This window comes from Calidris pugnax, unplaced genomic scaffold (assembly GCF_001431845.1).
Source record: "Calidris pugnax isolate Ruff unplaced genomic scaffold, ASM143184v1 scaffold220, whole genome shotgun sequence".
NCBI lineage: Eukaryota > Metazoa > Chordata > Aves > Charadriiformes > Scolopacidae > Calidris > Calidris pugnax.
In genome coordinates this window covers 1,535,423-1,552,632 of record NW_015090963.1, presented here as the reverse complement: position 1 = coordinate 1,552,632, position 17,210 = coordinate 1,535,423, and the positions used below count along the sequence as shown (strand labels likewise).

At 42.6% G+C, this 17,210-nt stretch overlaps 1 protein-coding gene across 1 annotated transcript in view; it reads right to left on the bottom strand.

Moving 5' to 3' along the window:
* Positions 1-17,210, bottom strand: part of UNC13B (unc-13 homolog B (C. elegans)) — a 209,670-nt gene that overhangs the window by 59,649 nt on the left and 132,811 nt on the right. Inside the window, exons 16-20 of the mRNA XM_014952451.1 lie at positions 14,473-14,700; positions 14,039-14,180; positions 4,520-4,689; positions 3,519-3,634; positions 1,495-1,658 (exon numbers count right to left, since the gene is read on the bottom strand). Coding sequence (XP_014807937.1) covers positions 1,495-1,658; positions 3,519-3,634; positions 4,520-4,689; positions 14,039-14,180; positions 14,473-14,700 — 820 coding nt within the window. The remainder of the gene's footprint in view (positions 1-1,494; positions 1,659-3,518; positions 3,635-4,519; positions 4,690-14,038; positions 14,181-14,472; positions 14,701-17,210) is intronic.

Here is a 17,210-nt window from a genome sequence, read left to right as displayed (position 1 = left end):
CAGCAGAGTTGGTCATCTTTAAGCAGTCCTTTTTCAGCAGGAATGCTCACTGAGCTCCCAAACTAAATTCAGGAACTATTTTCTAAGTAGCTTTCTGCCTCAGCAGCTCATCACAAACGTTAGCTTACCTACAAATTATTATAACCAAAAAAGCTCCAGTGAGAGAATTTCACAGGAATTCACAAGTCAATATTTCAGATAAAAATGATACTGATGGCTGAACGTTCACTTGCTTGTTAAATGATACCTATGTACCCATCAGTCATTTAGGCACTTGCTAAATAAAGATACACACATAAAATGGCTTTGTTTAGCTTGAAGAAGAGAGTGAGGAGTGGGGATCTAATCAATGCCTTGACTACTTAGCAGAGCTGGGGGGGGGAGCAGGAGAAGACTGAGCCAGGCCAAAATCCTTTTAGAGGGAAGATTAAAAGATAAGCAGCCATACGCAGCAGTTACAGCATGGGAAATTCAAAGCAGGATTTTCCAATTTGGCTTTCAACCAGGAATTTCTTCCCCAGAGTAACACAGCCTGAGGACAGGAGCCCAGAAAGGTGGTAGATCTCCATCCTTGAAATTTTCAACAAACTGGAAGAGGTCCTGACCAGTCCGGTCCAACCCCCAAGTAAGCCCTGTTATAAGCAGGGACTATGCCTTCCAATTATTTTCCACTTTGGCTTAAATCAGTAGGCAGAAAAGGTGCTTGCAAAGTTCATAACTTATCCAAGCACCCAGACCCAAAAACTTTCAGCTTCTAACTTGAAAAAGTTCGCTTTTGTCCACTATATTTAATTTATTTTATATTTGAAATAAGAAATGAGCTAAGAATTGCACCACTAGTCTTTAAGAGGAAGAATGGCTAATCCCAAATCCAAGTATATGCACAGTGACAAGGAAAACGCTCTTTGAAGATCAAGAACTGCATTAGCCTAGCTCCAAAGGAGACAAATCAGTGGCGCCATTACTCAGACTTCCCATAAATGCCTTCAGCAGCACCTGGCAAATTAGTGACTTCAAAGGACTGTATCCATTGCCATGACAGACATGCAGGACAAATAGTTTCACAAAACCTCTTGCCTTCTCACATTATCAGAAATCTTCACTGGGATCCCTGGGCAGTATCTTAACAGAAGAGCACTCAAATTGAGATTTGAGAGTCTTAAAACAGGAATGGCTCAGCTATCAATAACAAAATGTGGTCATTCATGCTACTGTGGCTGGTGTAATTCCTTAGAATTAGTTTTAAAGGTCTCACACGAACTGTTCAGATAGCTGTTTAATTCCATTACTTTGACAGAAATTATTTTCTAGACTTTGAGGAAGCCAGCGATTTAGAGACAGGCAGTCTCTTCCTGCTTACAGTAAGCCTCATAAGGAGCAGCTGTCACTGCCAAGTCTTCCATTACCAACATACTTGATCTTCGAAATATTAACAGTCATATCAATCAGTTACACCGATTATTTGCACTAAAGACCACACAAACCACATCTTACGTCATGGCCTGGTATATTGATTCAATGCCATAACGCATTGCAAATTCATCCACGATCTCTTGTGCTGTCTCATCAAAATACACCTTCCAGGCATCATCTCCTTTGGCATCAGGGATCTTCACCACCCCATTCCCTTGCACATCTGTGAGATGGTGAAAGAGGTTCTGAAATACAAAACAGGAACAAAATTATTATTATTATGTGAGGCTGCTGGAGTCTCCAAGTGAGCTTCATGAAGCGCTTGGAACTGCTAGAAGGCAGCACCAACACAAGTTTCTTTGCTTGCCTCCCTCTTTCGTTCCCCCAACCCACTATGTATTTTTCTGCTTTTACCTTCTTCTTGAGTGCTCCCAGCTGAATTTTTTCATGCATACCTACGAGTTTACCCAGTGACATTGTGAATGATGCAGAGGAGTGCTTCAGTGCAGTGAAATCACAGACTAATTAGCTTCCTGAAACCTACACACTTCTGTCCTCAGAACGAAATGACTTAACATGGACAAGCTATTTAAACTAGCTGACGTAACAATTCAGTATGAGCTTTGTAATTACTGTTATACAGCAGAACAGCTCAAACAGATTTTTATTATTTTTTTTCTGAAAAGGACACCCTTAAGATCACCCCTAACAACTAGACACTTGCATTATTATTCAAGATAACCTTTCACTTTATCTAACACTGCAAAGGCTTTCAGCTATCATTGCTGTGCAGAAACTGCAGCTCAGTTCAGTGAGTTTCTCAGTAATCCTCAAATTCATGTCACTTACAGACTCATCAGCCTTTCAGACAGCTGGCTCCCTGTAGTAAGGGATGCAAAAGTCTAATGATCTCATTAGGAGCTAGAGGACTGTGCTTTACACTACTATTTGTCCTGATTAAATTATTCTAGCTGTAAATCATCTTCATTTTATGATACACAAATGAAAGAAGATGATACTTAAAAGCGACATATTTGTAAAAAAGAAGGGCAGCAAGGGATCGTGCATGTTCAGAAGGAGAAAAATGAAACAGCTTACCAGACAGAAGACATCATTGAAATAAAAACCAAGAAATATGTATTGAAGGACACAACACAGCCTACTAAAAGAAGCTTCCTGATGTTTTTTTTCTAAGATTCATATCTGCCTGTTCCCTGGTAAGGCCAGAAGACACCGTGTCTAGCCCAGCATCTGAGTAAATATGCTGTTCTCGTAGCTGAACATTCGTCTCTGTGATATATCAGTCCTTCTGTGCTAATCTGAATTTGCTTAAACCTCACTGGACATCATGATATTCTTTCATGTCAGGTGAAAGAAAGGGACTCTTCCTCATTCAGGCACTTAGAGACTGATCCTGCCACTTGCCTTCTCCTTGACAGGCAGAAGGGGCACCAGGCACCTCTCCAAGACAGGGTTTTCCCTTTAGCCATTCTCACAAGTCATCTTTGGATTTCTCCCAGCTTCTGCAGCGCTGCCTGGCCAGCTTAGTCCACCCTGAGACAGGCCAGTACCCAGTAACTGCAGCTTATCTCCTGTTCCCCAACAGCTGTTCATAGCTATACACCAGTGCAGTGGCACAGAAGAATTTATAACACCAATACCAGCATCCCTCAACAGGCAGAGTCAAAGCACTCCCCAGATCAGAATCCACTCATCAAGCATTTCAATAAGCCTTCTCTAAAGACAGACGTAGGTACAGTACACGCTGGAAACATGACTCAAGGAAATTCAGAGTTTTCTCCACGTTAAGGCCAGGGGGAAATCTGAGCTGGACTGATGTGTGATGTCCGCCTGGCAGCAGCGCGGCTGTGACAGAGACAGGCTGTGCCAGCCAGCCCTCCGAGCCGGGGAGACAGCCTGAAGCTGCCTTTGCCTTCCTGACAAACGCCAGTCTGATGATTCAGCGTGTTTCCAGGCCTCCAGAGCAGGGAAAAGAAAACTCATCTAGGGCAAGGAGGAGCATTTCAAGGGAATAAAGGTCAGAAAAACGCCTCTCCAGGAAAGAGAAGGGACGTGGCGATGACTGAGCTGAACCTGCTTCTTACCTCATGAAGGCAAGTGTACTGAATATGATATGGAGCCACCTTCTCCTCGCCTTTGATCTCCACGCTGATTTGCAGGCGGATAGCCCCGGATACTGCAGACTTATCTGTTCGCTTCTCTAGAAGGAAAAATCATCAGCAATTACATGCATTTTTCATGTTCAGAGCAAAGCCATCTCGAGTTAAGAACATTGGAAAAGAAACTGCTGAAGCTCAGACTGAGCTTGTGATCAGAGTCACCATGGAGAAAACTTTCTGACTCTTTTTCTTTCAAAACATTGAACACTAAGTAGATTATCAGCAAAACAACTGCCATGATACACCCTCAATAACAACACATCTAGCTAGAACTCTGTACACTTCTAGATGTAAGTTAGCCTTTCTGACAGGGTCTGGGGTTCAGTCAGCTGAACTAGAACCATCAAGGACACATCCCTTTCCTAAGAACAGAGCTGACATACGTGGAATTTGTTTCCAACTTGACCATAGTCCTCAGCCCCTAGAAATAACTGGCTGTCCCTATCAAGAAGATTTTGGACCTCCTTTGATTAGGAGGTCATATTACTGTGCCTGTCAATTCAGCACCACCTGGTTATACTTTCTACAACACTGTATTCTGGTTTCTGGGAAAGGTCTGAACAACTTCCCAGCCCGGTGCAGTGCACTTACACTGGTAAAATGCTTGTGTCAGCACAAAAAAGGGGCACAGGACAGGAAACATGTCTCCAGCGCAGATGGAATCCAAGCCTTGCTCCAAGTATTTACCCACTGCACTTTTCAATGCCTGACAGGGAAAACCCATCACCCTTCTGACATGTTATACTTTTCATTTTAACTGCTGCTCCACAGCACCATCATACACCCCTTGAAATCATGTGAGGTTTTTTGTTTGGGTTTTGGATTTTTTTTTTAATTTTCTTGCAAACTGCCCAGATGCACCCAAACGTTCTCAAACATTCCCAAAGTAACACATGACACGTTTTCAATCCCGAAGCCCTGCTCACCAAGGTTGTACCACACATCCATTTCTCCGCTCAGAGTACGGACTTCAATGATTGTCTGCCCCAGGAAATCATCCGACTCGCGTTTCAGTCTCTGCTTGACGCGAGACTTGATGTCATCATCTTCATCCCACACCCGCACCTTGATCCGGTCAGAGGAATTATGGCACTCACTGCAAACGAGACAAACGCAATGCTGAAGAGCACCTAATGCAGCCAGCATTTATATGCTACATTCTTCATGCTCCTCCTGACCCACTTGTCCAGCAATAGAGAGAGTTATAAACAAAATGTAAACAAATGCCTATTTATTTAGAAGTGTAGTGTCTGATAGGAACTGCACAACAACTTTTTGGTGTGCTCTAAATGCTCCTGTGACACAGCAGATTCTGCACGCTGAAGAAGTTCCCTGCCCTCACTGCAGCCACCAGCCTCAGACCTGGTGACTGGCTGGGACTGTCCTGCTCCTCCTTGCTCTCAGCAGCAGCTCCTGAACTTGGGAATTCTCTTCACTCTCATTGTTTCTGCTGTGAAGCCCGCAAAAGCCAGCTGACAGATAGGCTGGTAAACTCAGCATGCACACCCCAAAAATGCTGATGAGCATCTCACTGGTTCCTGATAGCTCCTCCCCGTCACCTTCCCCACGTTCAGCTGTAGGTGTTAAAGGCTACTTGTGTTCATGCACGTGCAATAGCTAGAATAGGAGAGTCAAGGCCTACAACAAACAACGTTAAAGCTGTTTTCTACTGAAAGACAAATAGGTCAGGTGGAGGCAGCTTTCCTACTTCAAGACAGTCACAAAGCAGTAGCGCATTAACGTACAATACATTACAACCAGATGATACAAACACTGCCTGTGCATGGGAGGAAAGGGTGGGCTACAGAAGTTACAAACTTGGTATTTAATTACTAGAATTGATTTTGCCTATTATTCACAGCTCAGACTGATAGTTTGTGCCCCAGGCAGATCATTAAAGACATTTGCATTTTAAAAAAGCAGTTTACTGTTTGCTGAATCAGCATCCTGCAGTTTAATGTACCCACAGAATTTGCAGCCTCCCTCTTTTTTTAGGTGCTCAGATACCTTTTGTAGACACAAACAGGCTCCTGGGTGTCAGAAGTGGGTAGAAAAACCTTATTATAAGAGCTCTGCTCATTTACAGGGCATGCAATACAATAAAGCAATTTGAATGCTCATATGAGACCATGACAAGGGTGATTACTCACCATAACCACTACAAATGTCTGCCCTCAAGGAAATAAAAGCTATGAAAATGGGCAACTTCTGCTGAAGGCCTGTTTTCCAGCCTTTTTAACATTAACATGCTGCATCTGTTGCTAAGCAACAGGGAGAAGGAGGAAATGGGTCAGAAGAGATCTGCCAAGCCCGGTCAATAAGATGTGGCAGTGACTGGTATTTGCATGCTCTTTACCAAGAAATCATATGGGCTTCTGTTGCCACCATTGTGATTCAGGACTGTTTAACACATGTCCATGCAGCTCCTACTGATTTTTCCAGTACAGAGGAATAGCTGGGAATTATACAGAGAAAGTTAGAGGCGATTCCATGCAGTCCGGATCACGGGCAGGGAACATCGCTGTTCCTTGCCTTCACTGAGCAATCAAAGCTGTGTTCAGAGCTCAGAAGCAAGAAGGTTCAATGTTTGTCTTCTGCCTTTATTCTCCCTCCCTCCCTCCTCTACTTCAAGGATGTCTTCCTTTAACAAAGCCATGCAGGAAGCGTTCAGGGGCAGGGAACCCTTGGACTGCTGCTCTTTGTAGCTCTTATATTTGTCCGAGTGCATTGCCATGTCTACCAGCAACACAGCATAAGCATGTAAAATAAATCCTCTCTTCCTGATACAGTGCACTAATGTACACCCTGGCGGTTCCGTAGAGGCTCAGTGTTCAGAAGTGCATGGGTCACTAAAAACACAGATTTGTACACAGTGACATTTACAAAGCACCAGCAAGTTAGTTCCTGACTTCTTCAGACCTCGCCTTCTGGCACATCAGTTCTTTGACGGGACTGCTTTGATCCTGTTTCTTTGCTACCAATGGTCAGAAACTTCTTTCCTTTAGGAAAACATTCACCATTTATACCTAAATCTACCTTAGGCGGTCCCACAAGCTCCTGGAGTGCCTTACAGCAGCATAACTCACTGCTAATGCTACAGGAAACTTTCCAGTAGCATTTATTGAGCTGCTGAAGCTTCTATTTTACCATACCTTTCTCTGCTGTTTTTAAGAGACTGCTCAATTCGTATTCCTTATGCTGCTCCCACGCCAGAAAGTGTGCCTTATCACTCGCTCACAGAAGCTGAAAGAAAGCCTTGGGCTGGTGGTTTACCCATAAAACATCACCATCTCAGTCTGTAGCAACCACAGTCCTTGCTTTAGGTGGAGCACGACAGTTGTGTCAACACCAGTTCACCTTCCAGAGAGCACCTCAAAACAGAATCATGAATACTGGGGAACCTGGGCTTGTTGACTGATAACAGGCTTTCTAACAATGAGAAACAGCTTCCAATTTGTGACAGCATCATGACTCCATAAGACTGTAGCTAACAAACTGTTGCTAGAAACTGTCCCCTTCATTAACAGGAGCTGGCACATTTCTAATGATGCCTATTCCACTTCTTGCTACGTTTTTGTGAAGCTGGATTTCACTGTGTGTACATATACGTCGGTCCGGTCTCCCACAGGGGAGCTCCCACAGCTTTCCTGAGGGGACGCAGAGAGAAGAAACACACTGTGACCCCATTGCAAGGAAGTAACTACCAAAAGCTTTCAGGCCCATTTCAGAGCACAAAAGACTGGAAACCAGGTTCCCTTTGTACATAGCTCAGAAATGGTTTCTTTCTTTTACACCCATATTGTCCTGATGCTTGCAGTGGTGCCTTTATTATGAAGAGCTAACTTTTACACTTCAAGCTACCAAATAAAGTAACATTTTCAAGAAGCAGCACACTAAATCTTTAAGAAAAATTAAAATAAAATAAATTGTGATTTTTTTTTTCCCCCATGAAGATTTTCTTCCTGAAGCTACTGATTGAAGGAGTGGAAACAGCTGAGCTTGGTTCTGCTGACTTGCCCTCTATCCCACTCTCTACCTTCATCTCTTCTGCCGTGTCCCCCTTAAGCTTTACCCAACTCCCAACCACCACCAGTTGCCCACACACGTCCCCCACCCTGTCAATACTCTGGCCTCTTCCCATGCCCATCTATCCACAAGCTGGGCTGAGGAGAAGCACGCGAGCACACGAAGCTGTGGTTAATTCTGATCCTCACACACAGGGGCATGCCCACACACATGCTAATTGGTATATCGGTGGCTAAACAGAACAGGCGACTGCTGAATTTACACTATAGCGCTTCCCACAATGAAGTTAGTAAATTGTATCTTTCTAATCTAGCTTCAGTTTCCACCAAAAAAAAAAAACCTGTAGGAAATGATTATTAGTTCCAAGACCTCTGCCCATATATAAAGGTTGGCCCAAATTGGCTCGGATGATGCCAGGGGCCTGGGATGGGAGTATTGCATGTGCCTTCTATCCTCCAAAAGCGGAAAGAAAGGAAAAGAAGAAGCGTCTAAAAATGACCAGAACAGCACTTTTGAGACAATGATTCATAGTTTGAAACAAAAAATCAAGACTTTCATGCTGAATTTGCTAATCATCTGCTATTTCTGCTGAAGACATTTGCAGGACTGTTACTTAACCTCCACGCTGCAGGAACACTAACACCAAAGCCATACGCTTTGTTAAGTTATGGCAACACTGACAGTTCGCTAATGATCTGCCATAAGAGGTACAAAGGTATATCTGTAAAACCATGCGTCCAGCAGTTCACAACAAAGTAAAGATCGTAAGTTCAAAGCACAGAGAGTGCCCAAATTGAAAACCTGTAGCCTTCTGACACCATTAGCTCACGCTGGTGAATCTACACTGATGAAGATGGTCTGGCAAATAACTGTAAGGGGGTTTTAAGGTCCATTTGTGTCACATCTGCATGAATTTTTCTTCCCAATCAAATTCTCATCTCAAGAAAGGTGTTACCAACACATTAGCCCTGCAGGAGACACCAAGCCCTCGGCTTCATTTCAGTAATGCTGCAGTGACACCTGGGCTGTGCATCTCTAAAATGCATCGTGCAGACTGGAGAGGTGGCACGCCAAAGTGACCTTATCACTTCATATGCCCATTTCACCTCAACATCTTTCCTTAAATTATGGTGTTTTCTCCTATTTTCTGCCTGAAGAAGAGGAGAGTTCAGAGGCCATCAATGCAGCCAGGACTCCACTGTGCTTGGCAGCTCCCAGACAGACAGACAGTCCCTGCCTTCTGGAGCTGACAGGCAAATAAAGGTAAAAAGCAACAAGCAGACACAGCAAGTACAAACAATGGAAGTGAGGGAGCAGAGGCAGCAACAATACTTTGTCGATTTGAAAGTAGGGCAGTCAAGTCCAGAATGAAGAATTTTTGTTGTGTTTTGATATTTAAAAAATATTTATGGCTCAGAAGTATGTATACGGCCATATTCTGTGAGCAGTTCCCCTTCTACACCACGGCAGATGCAGCTCTCAGGATGTGCCTGTGAAGTTTCACAGCCCAGTGCGGGACACGTTTCATGCAATGGTGGAGAAAGAAAGTGCAGAGCTGCAATCATTTTAGAAGGAAAGTTTTGCTTCCGAGGAGCAAAACTTAAAGAAAAAAAAAAAAAGGCAAAGCTATTTTCTGGAAAATGGGAAAGGAAGGAGTAATTGCAGCAAACCAGTATGAGAAAGCCCAGTAAAGAGTTATAACAACATACACACAGAGCAGAAAAAAAGCTGTCTATAGGAAATGGTCTGGCTGAAAAAGCAGGAAGATTTGGATGTGGTTCAAATGTGTCTTGACACGGCAGGGTCCATCTGGCAGCTCTGTTGTGGCCAACCTCAGTGGGAACAGAAGGCAGAACACTTCTCAGGCCAGGTTAATTTTTAAACAATGCCAAGTGTCCTCTCTTAGGGAGAACAAAAGGAGAGTGGAGAAGACACCGAAGGCAAAATCAGAGTGGTAAGACAACGAAACTAAAATGCTTAGCAGCTTAGAAGTTAAGTACGACAGCACAATAATATGCCCCGAGATCCAGATGTTGCTGTCTAAGAACAAAGAAATGAATTTTCTCTTCTTACTAGCATGAAGCTCTTTTCTTAGGGGAACAAGTGCAATCATTTTGCTGTTACCCAATGCTACAACACCGACTGACAAATTAATGGTGTGGCTCTCCCAACTACAAAGAGCAGATAAAGTGATTCTGAGCGTTACATCCTTAGCTACACTAACTCAGCTTCCCAACAGGGGCTTGCCACAAGGCATCAACCCTGCGTTCAAATTCAAATTTCACATTGGTAACGGAGCAGGGAAACAAGCGGGATTTTATCAAGAGTGCCAGTTTCAGTATCTGCAGTACCTGGGGAATAAAGCAAGCAAGACAAACTGCACGGCCCCTGCCATGCAGTGAAGGGGAGGCTGAGGGTGCCGAGTCACAGTGACGTTTATAAACACAGTGGTCTCAGAAGGGGAAGTCTAAAAACCAGCTCTGGAACAGTCACATACAGCCACAGAGATAACTGAAAGATGCTGAGCTTGATAACAGGCTCAGCAGCGGAAAGGAAAATTGAGGAACTAAATAGAAGCTTTTGGGTGACAGCCCAGTGGTTAGGTATGCAATAGCGCCATTCCCAAAGGATTAACAGGAATGCCTGTCATGTGGGGCGCTCTGCATGTCCTAGCAAAATATTGATTATCTGCTAGCGGGAGGCACTGCGTTTATTTTAACTCAGTTACTCTTCTGCGGTGAGAGAGAATAAACAGGCCTCTTGCAGACTCCTCGGTGACAATGTAATCTGTTCCAGGCAATGATTTCACACCCACCATTCAAAGCTTCAGACACAGCTGTATTCAGACAATACAACCAAGGGGATATTACTGTAAAATGAATGAGTCATTTTGTGCCTTGGCCAAGAAAAACAGCAATGTCCTGTTTGAATCCAGTAACTTCTAGTGCTCACAGTCATTAAAGACTGGGGGGCTTCCTGAATAAAAGGCACAGACTAGCAGCCCTCCGACTGAGCCCAGGGCTCTCACTTCATAATGGAAACTTTGTCTTGTGGTCAAGTTTATTCTCCTAAACACCATCTGCCATTATAACCCATTCAAATGGATGCTCAGCTTCAGCCTTTAAAAAAAAAAAAAAAGATTCTAGGAAGACTGTATTTTCTACTGACAGCCTAAAACATGTCTAAAAGGGGAATTAATGTCTTGTTCTAATTGCACTGAATAGCGCAAAAATATCTTCCCTCTAATATTACTGGGCTGTTTCCTAAGGAAATGAGAGTTACACAGACTTGTTATGAAAGCTTCCAACAAATTTTGAGAAAAAATTACAGCTAGATGGAGAAGAGAAACCCACACCAGCTGCTGTCCCTGGAAAGTCTGCAGCCACCTGGCTCTTATGCACCAACTGATCCAGACAACTCACAACCAGCGGGAGGTAGGACATGTGCTGCCTTCTCTCCAGCCAGAGTTAAGGGCAAGGGAAGGGAGCTGAGGGCACAGAGGAGAAATCTACAGGGCAAAGTAAGGAGGCTGCCTATTAAGCATCCTCATCACAGCTATAGGAAAGGGATCTGGGATTACTGCAGAAGGGGAAAGGGATGTAAAGCAAGGGAAGCACTCTTCCATGCTCACAGAACAGCATTTCTGTATTGCAGCAATGGCTGGCGTCCCCCATCAGGCTTCTTCCTGCCAAGTACCATAGATATGCAGAGTCTTTGCATCAAGCCTGAAAAACTTTGAACTGAGCAGAAAGATCAAGACCGTGTTCTATGATTCTATTCTATGATTCTATGAAAATCTCTCTATAACAAAATGTTTCCTAAAACTAAAAATGTAAAATAGGTCTTCAAACTCCAATGAAAGATACAAAAATCTCTCTATAACAAAACGTAAATATCCAAAGAGATAATTTTCAGAAAGAAATAGGACCTGCAATCACCTGGCTCAGGCAACATGAACATGCTCCAGGAACTCGTCATTAATCTAACAGATGCCTACAGTGACACAGGCTAGTAGTGACCCAAATAGCACTAATAATGGAAACCCAAAGTGTTTTCATCATTGTCTTCTCTAAGAAACAGTTCTAAATCTGGACTTCCGAATCAGGTCAAGCCTACCACAACATTTTTTTTCTTAAAATATATAGAAAGGGAACAAAGTCATATTTAAGGCGAGGTATTTCAGTTAATATACTTTTCCATCCATCACTCCAAATAAGCACAGAAAGACTAGGTTACTGCAGCCTTAAAATTTTAAAAACTTGTTTAAGCTGCTTTTAATAGACTTTACTGCATCTGTGGAAGGAATCGTATCACTCAGCTGTACATAGTCTGCTTCAATTCATGCCACGGATTACAATAACAATGCTGCAATTATAATGACTGATGCACACAGATTTCTGGCTCTATATCCAACCTTTGAAAAAGACACTGGAATTGTGATCGTTTAAAAAACACTGGGCACCTAATGAATACCAGCTACAAACAAGTCTGTCCAACAAACCAAACAGAAAGGGAACAGCAATTGCTCACCCACACATTAATTACTGACCTGACCTCTCTCTGCTCACAGATCTTGCGCCCATTGAAACGTTTAAGCATTTTTGAAAACCAAGCTGTTCATATGTCTGCTGCAAGCTAGGTGTGCAATAACTACCAGCACACCTTTCTCCCACTGTAACAAATTAACTTCATTCTAAGAAACAAAGACATACAACCCAATCTTTCAAATTTGACTACCTCTTGATTGTCCTGACAATGTCTTCTAAAAAATCTTGGTATGTAATGGGTATTTTTGGCCTGCATACATTGATTTAAATCTCTATTTGATTACGGGGTAAAGAATTTCAGAAATTTTAAGATTTGTAAACTGAAAACAAGATCTCTAAATGCAAAAAATGAAGATGGGCATGTAAAAGACCAGTGCTGCATACACTTCCAAATGACCCCCTCCTCATCCAGCAGAAGAGCTTTGACTTCTACTAATGAAACGACACATTGATTCCAGTGCTGAACGCTCTCCTGCCATCGATCTACTCATTTCCTTCATCTCCCCTTCCTATTCCAAGGCAATTAAAACAACCACTGAGACATAGGTAAGATAGAAAGTAGCACCAACTCTTATGCCCAAAAAGCATATTATCTGCTGAATCACAGACATGGTGATAAAATCTAAACAGTGTACCGTTAAAACTGTGACATTTATCATGTTGCGCTATCTATCTTTAAACACAGTTGTCGAAGCTCCTAAAATTAGAAGGGAACACACTGCAAATACCATGGTAACTACTTGGCATGGTAAATCAAGGTCCTTAAGGCTCCCACATAGACTTATTGCTATTGTGACTAGAGTTATCCAAATGGCACCTAAGCATACTTACTACTTACCAAGCAGTAATGTTACCTTGGATTAAACTAAGAAAAAAGCCAAGGGCTTACTTGCTCAAAATAGCACCAAGATTTTTCTGACATTAATGAGTGGCACAAAACTGCTTCAAAAATAATTTTGTTTGTTCTGTGCACTGTAAAGACAAAGCTGGGCTGATTTTAAAACACAAATTTCAGTTTACAGAGAGAGCTCCCCTCAAGCAGTTAAGGAAAAAAGAGGGAAGGAAAAAAAAAGGAAAGGAAGAGGAGGTACCAGGGAAGACCTTACACATTCTAGGAAATAGAGATGCTTGAGGTTGAATGAGATAATTTAAAATCTTCAGAAGACACTGCTTGGTGGATTTCATGTCTCCATTTTGTTTTGTAACATGTTCAATGATAAACTGAGGGTACTGTTTACTTATTCAATAACAGCAGGATGGAACAATACATTCTTCAGCCTTCTGAGAGTAGTTGATTTCTAAAGAATTGTGCCTCCAGCCTTTGCTTTCATTTCAGACATGGATGCATTGCTCATCTTGAAAGCAGATAATCCCATGCTTTATTGTTACATTGATTTTCCAGAACTGAAAAGGGAAACTGGTAGTGTCACAGACAAGTGACAGACAACTAACTACCTTTAACCTTTGTTGGTCAAACACCAGTAGTAGGTCATGGGAAGTTTGCTTAGTCTTCTATATAAACTTTACTCTTTCATATTACAAAGGATTTTGAAAGTATGTCTATTAGCCAGGAATAAAAGTCGCTGAGTTCAAGATTTTCCTTCCTGTTTAGCTTTCCCTAGAAGCATCAATATAAACATGTTCACAGAGCAGGCAATTTATACACACACAATTAAGAGAGATGCAATGGACAGGTGGGCACTACATACAATGTTAAAGACTTCAACCCTCCAGACACACACAGACAAGGCTGGGGAGAAACACATTACAGGTGGTGTTGGGAACGCACGCTGACAGAGAAGACAGAGCTGATGAAGCACAGACTATACAACGGGGCAAAATGGGGCTGAGAGTCCTTGTAAGAGTACTTACAAGTAAAACTTCTCTTCCCAAACAGGGTTCAGATTCCCAAAAATCGTTTTTGTCCTCTTCTTTGTTTTACCCACTTGAACGGTTACGTATGGATCGCTGGACCCGGTCTTGTCTTTGGCCTGCAGACCCTGAGCACACACCACTGGAAAGAAAAGAGAAAGGTTACCACCACCATGCAATAAGACAATGCGTCTGCACACCATGTGAAGCAGCAGCTCAGAATGGCCAGAGGAACAGGGATATCACTCATGAAAGCTCTCTGATGAGCCTCACAGCTTCGTGCAGGAGTATCTCTACCTGCTACCTCTACACTGAGCAGAAAGAGACACACGACAGAGAAGCCTTTCCTCTCCATTCTCTATAGCTTCACACCAATTCTCTCTTACCTCGGGCTTCCAAGCAAGGCCAAGAGAATCCATGTCTCCCTCACTCACCTGTGATCGTGATCTTTGCTGACCATTTTGAGGTGCCATCAAGCACGCTCTGCTTCACTGTCTTCATCTGCTGAGCATGTGTCAATTTGCTCTCACAGAACACATCTCTGATCAAGTCAAAGATCTCTGGCTTGTTCCGCTCCCGGATTTTCATGCGATCCTTCATGGCCATGATGAAATTCTGGGTTCTGTCTTCAGCTCCATGCTTTGAGCTCTTTTCCGCTGCTCCTGTGCACCATGAAGTACACAAAGCTCATCAGAAACAGACAAGCACAAATTCACATTTCACTGAATCTGGACAACAGGATCAAAGCCATGAGATATGTTCCACATGATGGCTCTTGCTATTGACTTTTACAGTCAGACTCTCCACCCCCATTTCAACACGCACACAGGAGAATCTGGACCACTCAGAGCTGGAAAGGGATAATAGAAGGGGAGAGTTGAGACTCCTTTATCATCTGAGACCAGGTTGTTCTCCACAACAGGCTTTAGCTCAATACCCCTGCAGCTAAGGAAGACCCAGAAATGAGCTTCTTACTCCTAACAGCATATATCTTCATGTCCCCTCCTCTCATCACCTTGCTCTGAAATCCCTGGTTGGGCAATTGCTAAGAGGAGGATGCAGTAACTCCATTACAAAGAGTATCTAGAGCTTGTCTCAGTGCTGCACCCCTGCAACACGGTGTCATGGTTTAACCCCAGCTGGCAGCTAAGACCATGCAGCTGCTTGCATAGTTTTCCCTCTTCCTCCCTAGAAGGGCAAGGAAGAGACAGAAAAAAAGGAGAAAAGGAAAGGGGGAAAAAAAAACCCAGGGGTTGAGATAAGGGCAGTTTAACAGTACAGTAACAGTGAAAGGAAAACGATAGCAATAATAATAATAATAATGGTAAAAGAATATATGAGATAAAGTAATACAGATAAAGTAACACAACACAAGCCACCTGGTGAACTCATTGCTCAGCCCTCCCTAAGAAGTGACGGTGGATTCCTACCTCCCAGCCAACTGCCACTTATGCTCTGAGCATGACATCTATGGCACATTATATTCCATTGGCCATTCTGTTGTTCTGTCCCTTTCAGCTTCTATGGGAAGCTGGAAAAAGTCCTTGTCTAGTATAAACATCACCCAACAACAAGGAAAGCAATATGAATTATTGACATTCCTTTCATACCAAATCTGAAACACAGCAACCACTAGAAGGGAAACTATCTCTATTTCAGCTGAAACCAGAAGACACAGAAGAGCAGAAGTTCAGATGGGCCAACATGGTCAGCATTTTCTACTGATGAGTGCCCCAGGACTCCCCATTCAGCAGAGTCCCTGCACAATCTATGTCCCATTCTTCTGCCAGGAACCACCCTGCCTGGATGAGGCATCCAGCCAGAGGCGTCCAAAGTGCCTCTCTGGATCCCACTTTATATTATCAGGTTCTAAGGACACAACTTAAATAATCCATTCTTAGAATTGCATAGGCATAGTAACTACAAAAAATACCTATAAGGCAGCAAATCCAATAGTTAAAAACTTGGGCCATGGTAGGTATGGGACAGTAGCAGAGTATCTAGCAGCTGGAATCACAAGATCCAGTTGTAGGTGTTTGTACTACACAGGTATTTAACTGTAACTGTAAAAAGAAAGCCTCTGGTCACTTGCATACATCTTCTGAAATTTAAAAGTTCACATAACTATGAAATAAAAATGCTCCCACAACCAGCTACTCCCTACACAATTTTGACAGTCATGTTTACTCTCAAAATCCAGCCACTGACTACTGTGTCAGATGTGAGGCATGCTTTAACGAAAGCACCAACATGAGATAGCAGGGCAGAGAAACCAGGGTGTGAAATGAAAAGCAGGAACCCAAGACTGCACACTGTCTCTCTACCTGCAGTCTGCAGTGATCTCAAGTTATGATCTTATATCAGATTAAGTTAAACCAGTACAGAAGTCCCACAAACGCATTCAATCATAGTATTTGTGTTTAGCTTAATAACCTTTTGCTTGTTTTTCTTTTCTGCGATAGTTTAATTAAAGCAACCTTTGTCATAGAAAAATGATCTTCATTCAGGTATCCACCAAATATTAAATTACCTTAAAAATATGCATTAAAGCAGGTGCACGTATTTGCAAAGGGAGCCATCAATCACAAAGATACATGAAACTGTTTTCTTCTGGAAGAAGCGGGCAAGTAAGGTATCTGGAGCACCTTTAATATATGGCATTACACTTTTGCATATGAAACAGTTTCAGCAGGTAGTGTCCAAATCTGAATAAAGTTCTATGAACACAGACACATAAAGGACCCCCAGCAGTACAACATAACAGGCAACCTTGTTAGCAGGCTCGACAGGGTGCCAAGTGACTAACACTGCCTGAAGACATCCATTTCTAGAGCCTTCAATCTTACACCTTTCACCGTTACTAAATTCACTTCAATAAAGAAACAAAACTCAATTATAACTTCCACTATCCAACCAAAAAGAAAAAAGAAAAAAAAAAAAACAGTTTGGAACAGACTGTGACTGCTGAAGTTTCAGAAGTTCATTAAGGACACTGCATACCAAGGCATGCTATTAAAGACCTGCGTATAAAACAAGCCATAACTCTGCATTACCTGATAATTATTTTTTTCATTTTACTTGCTACAGGCTTGATGTTCAGTATTTCATTTAGTACAATAAAACGTATCTGCCCCAGAGTTCTCTATTGTTGGCTTAAGATGAAATGAAATCA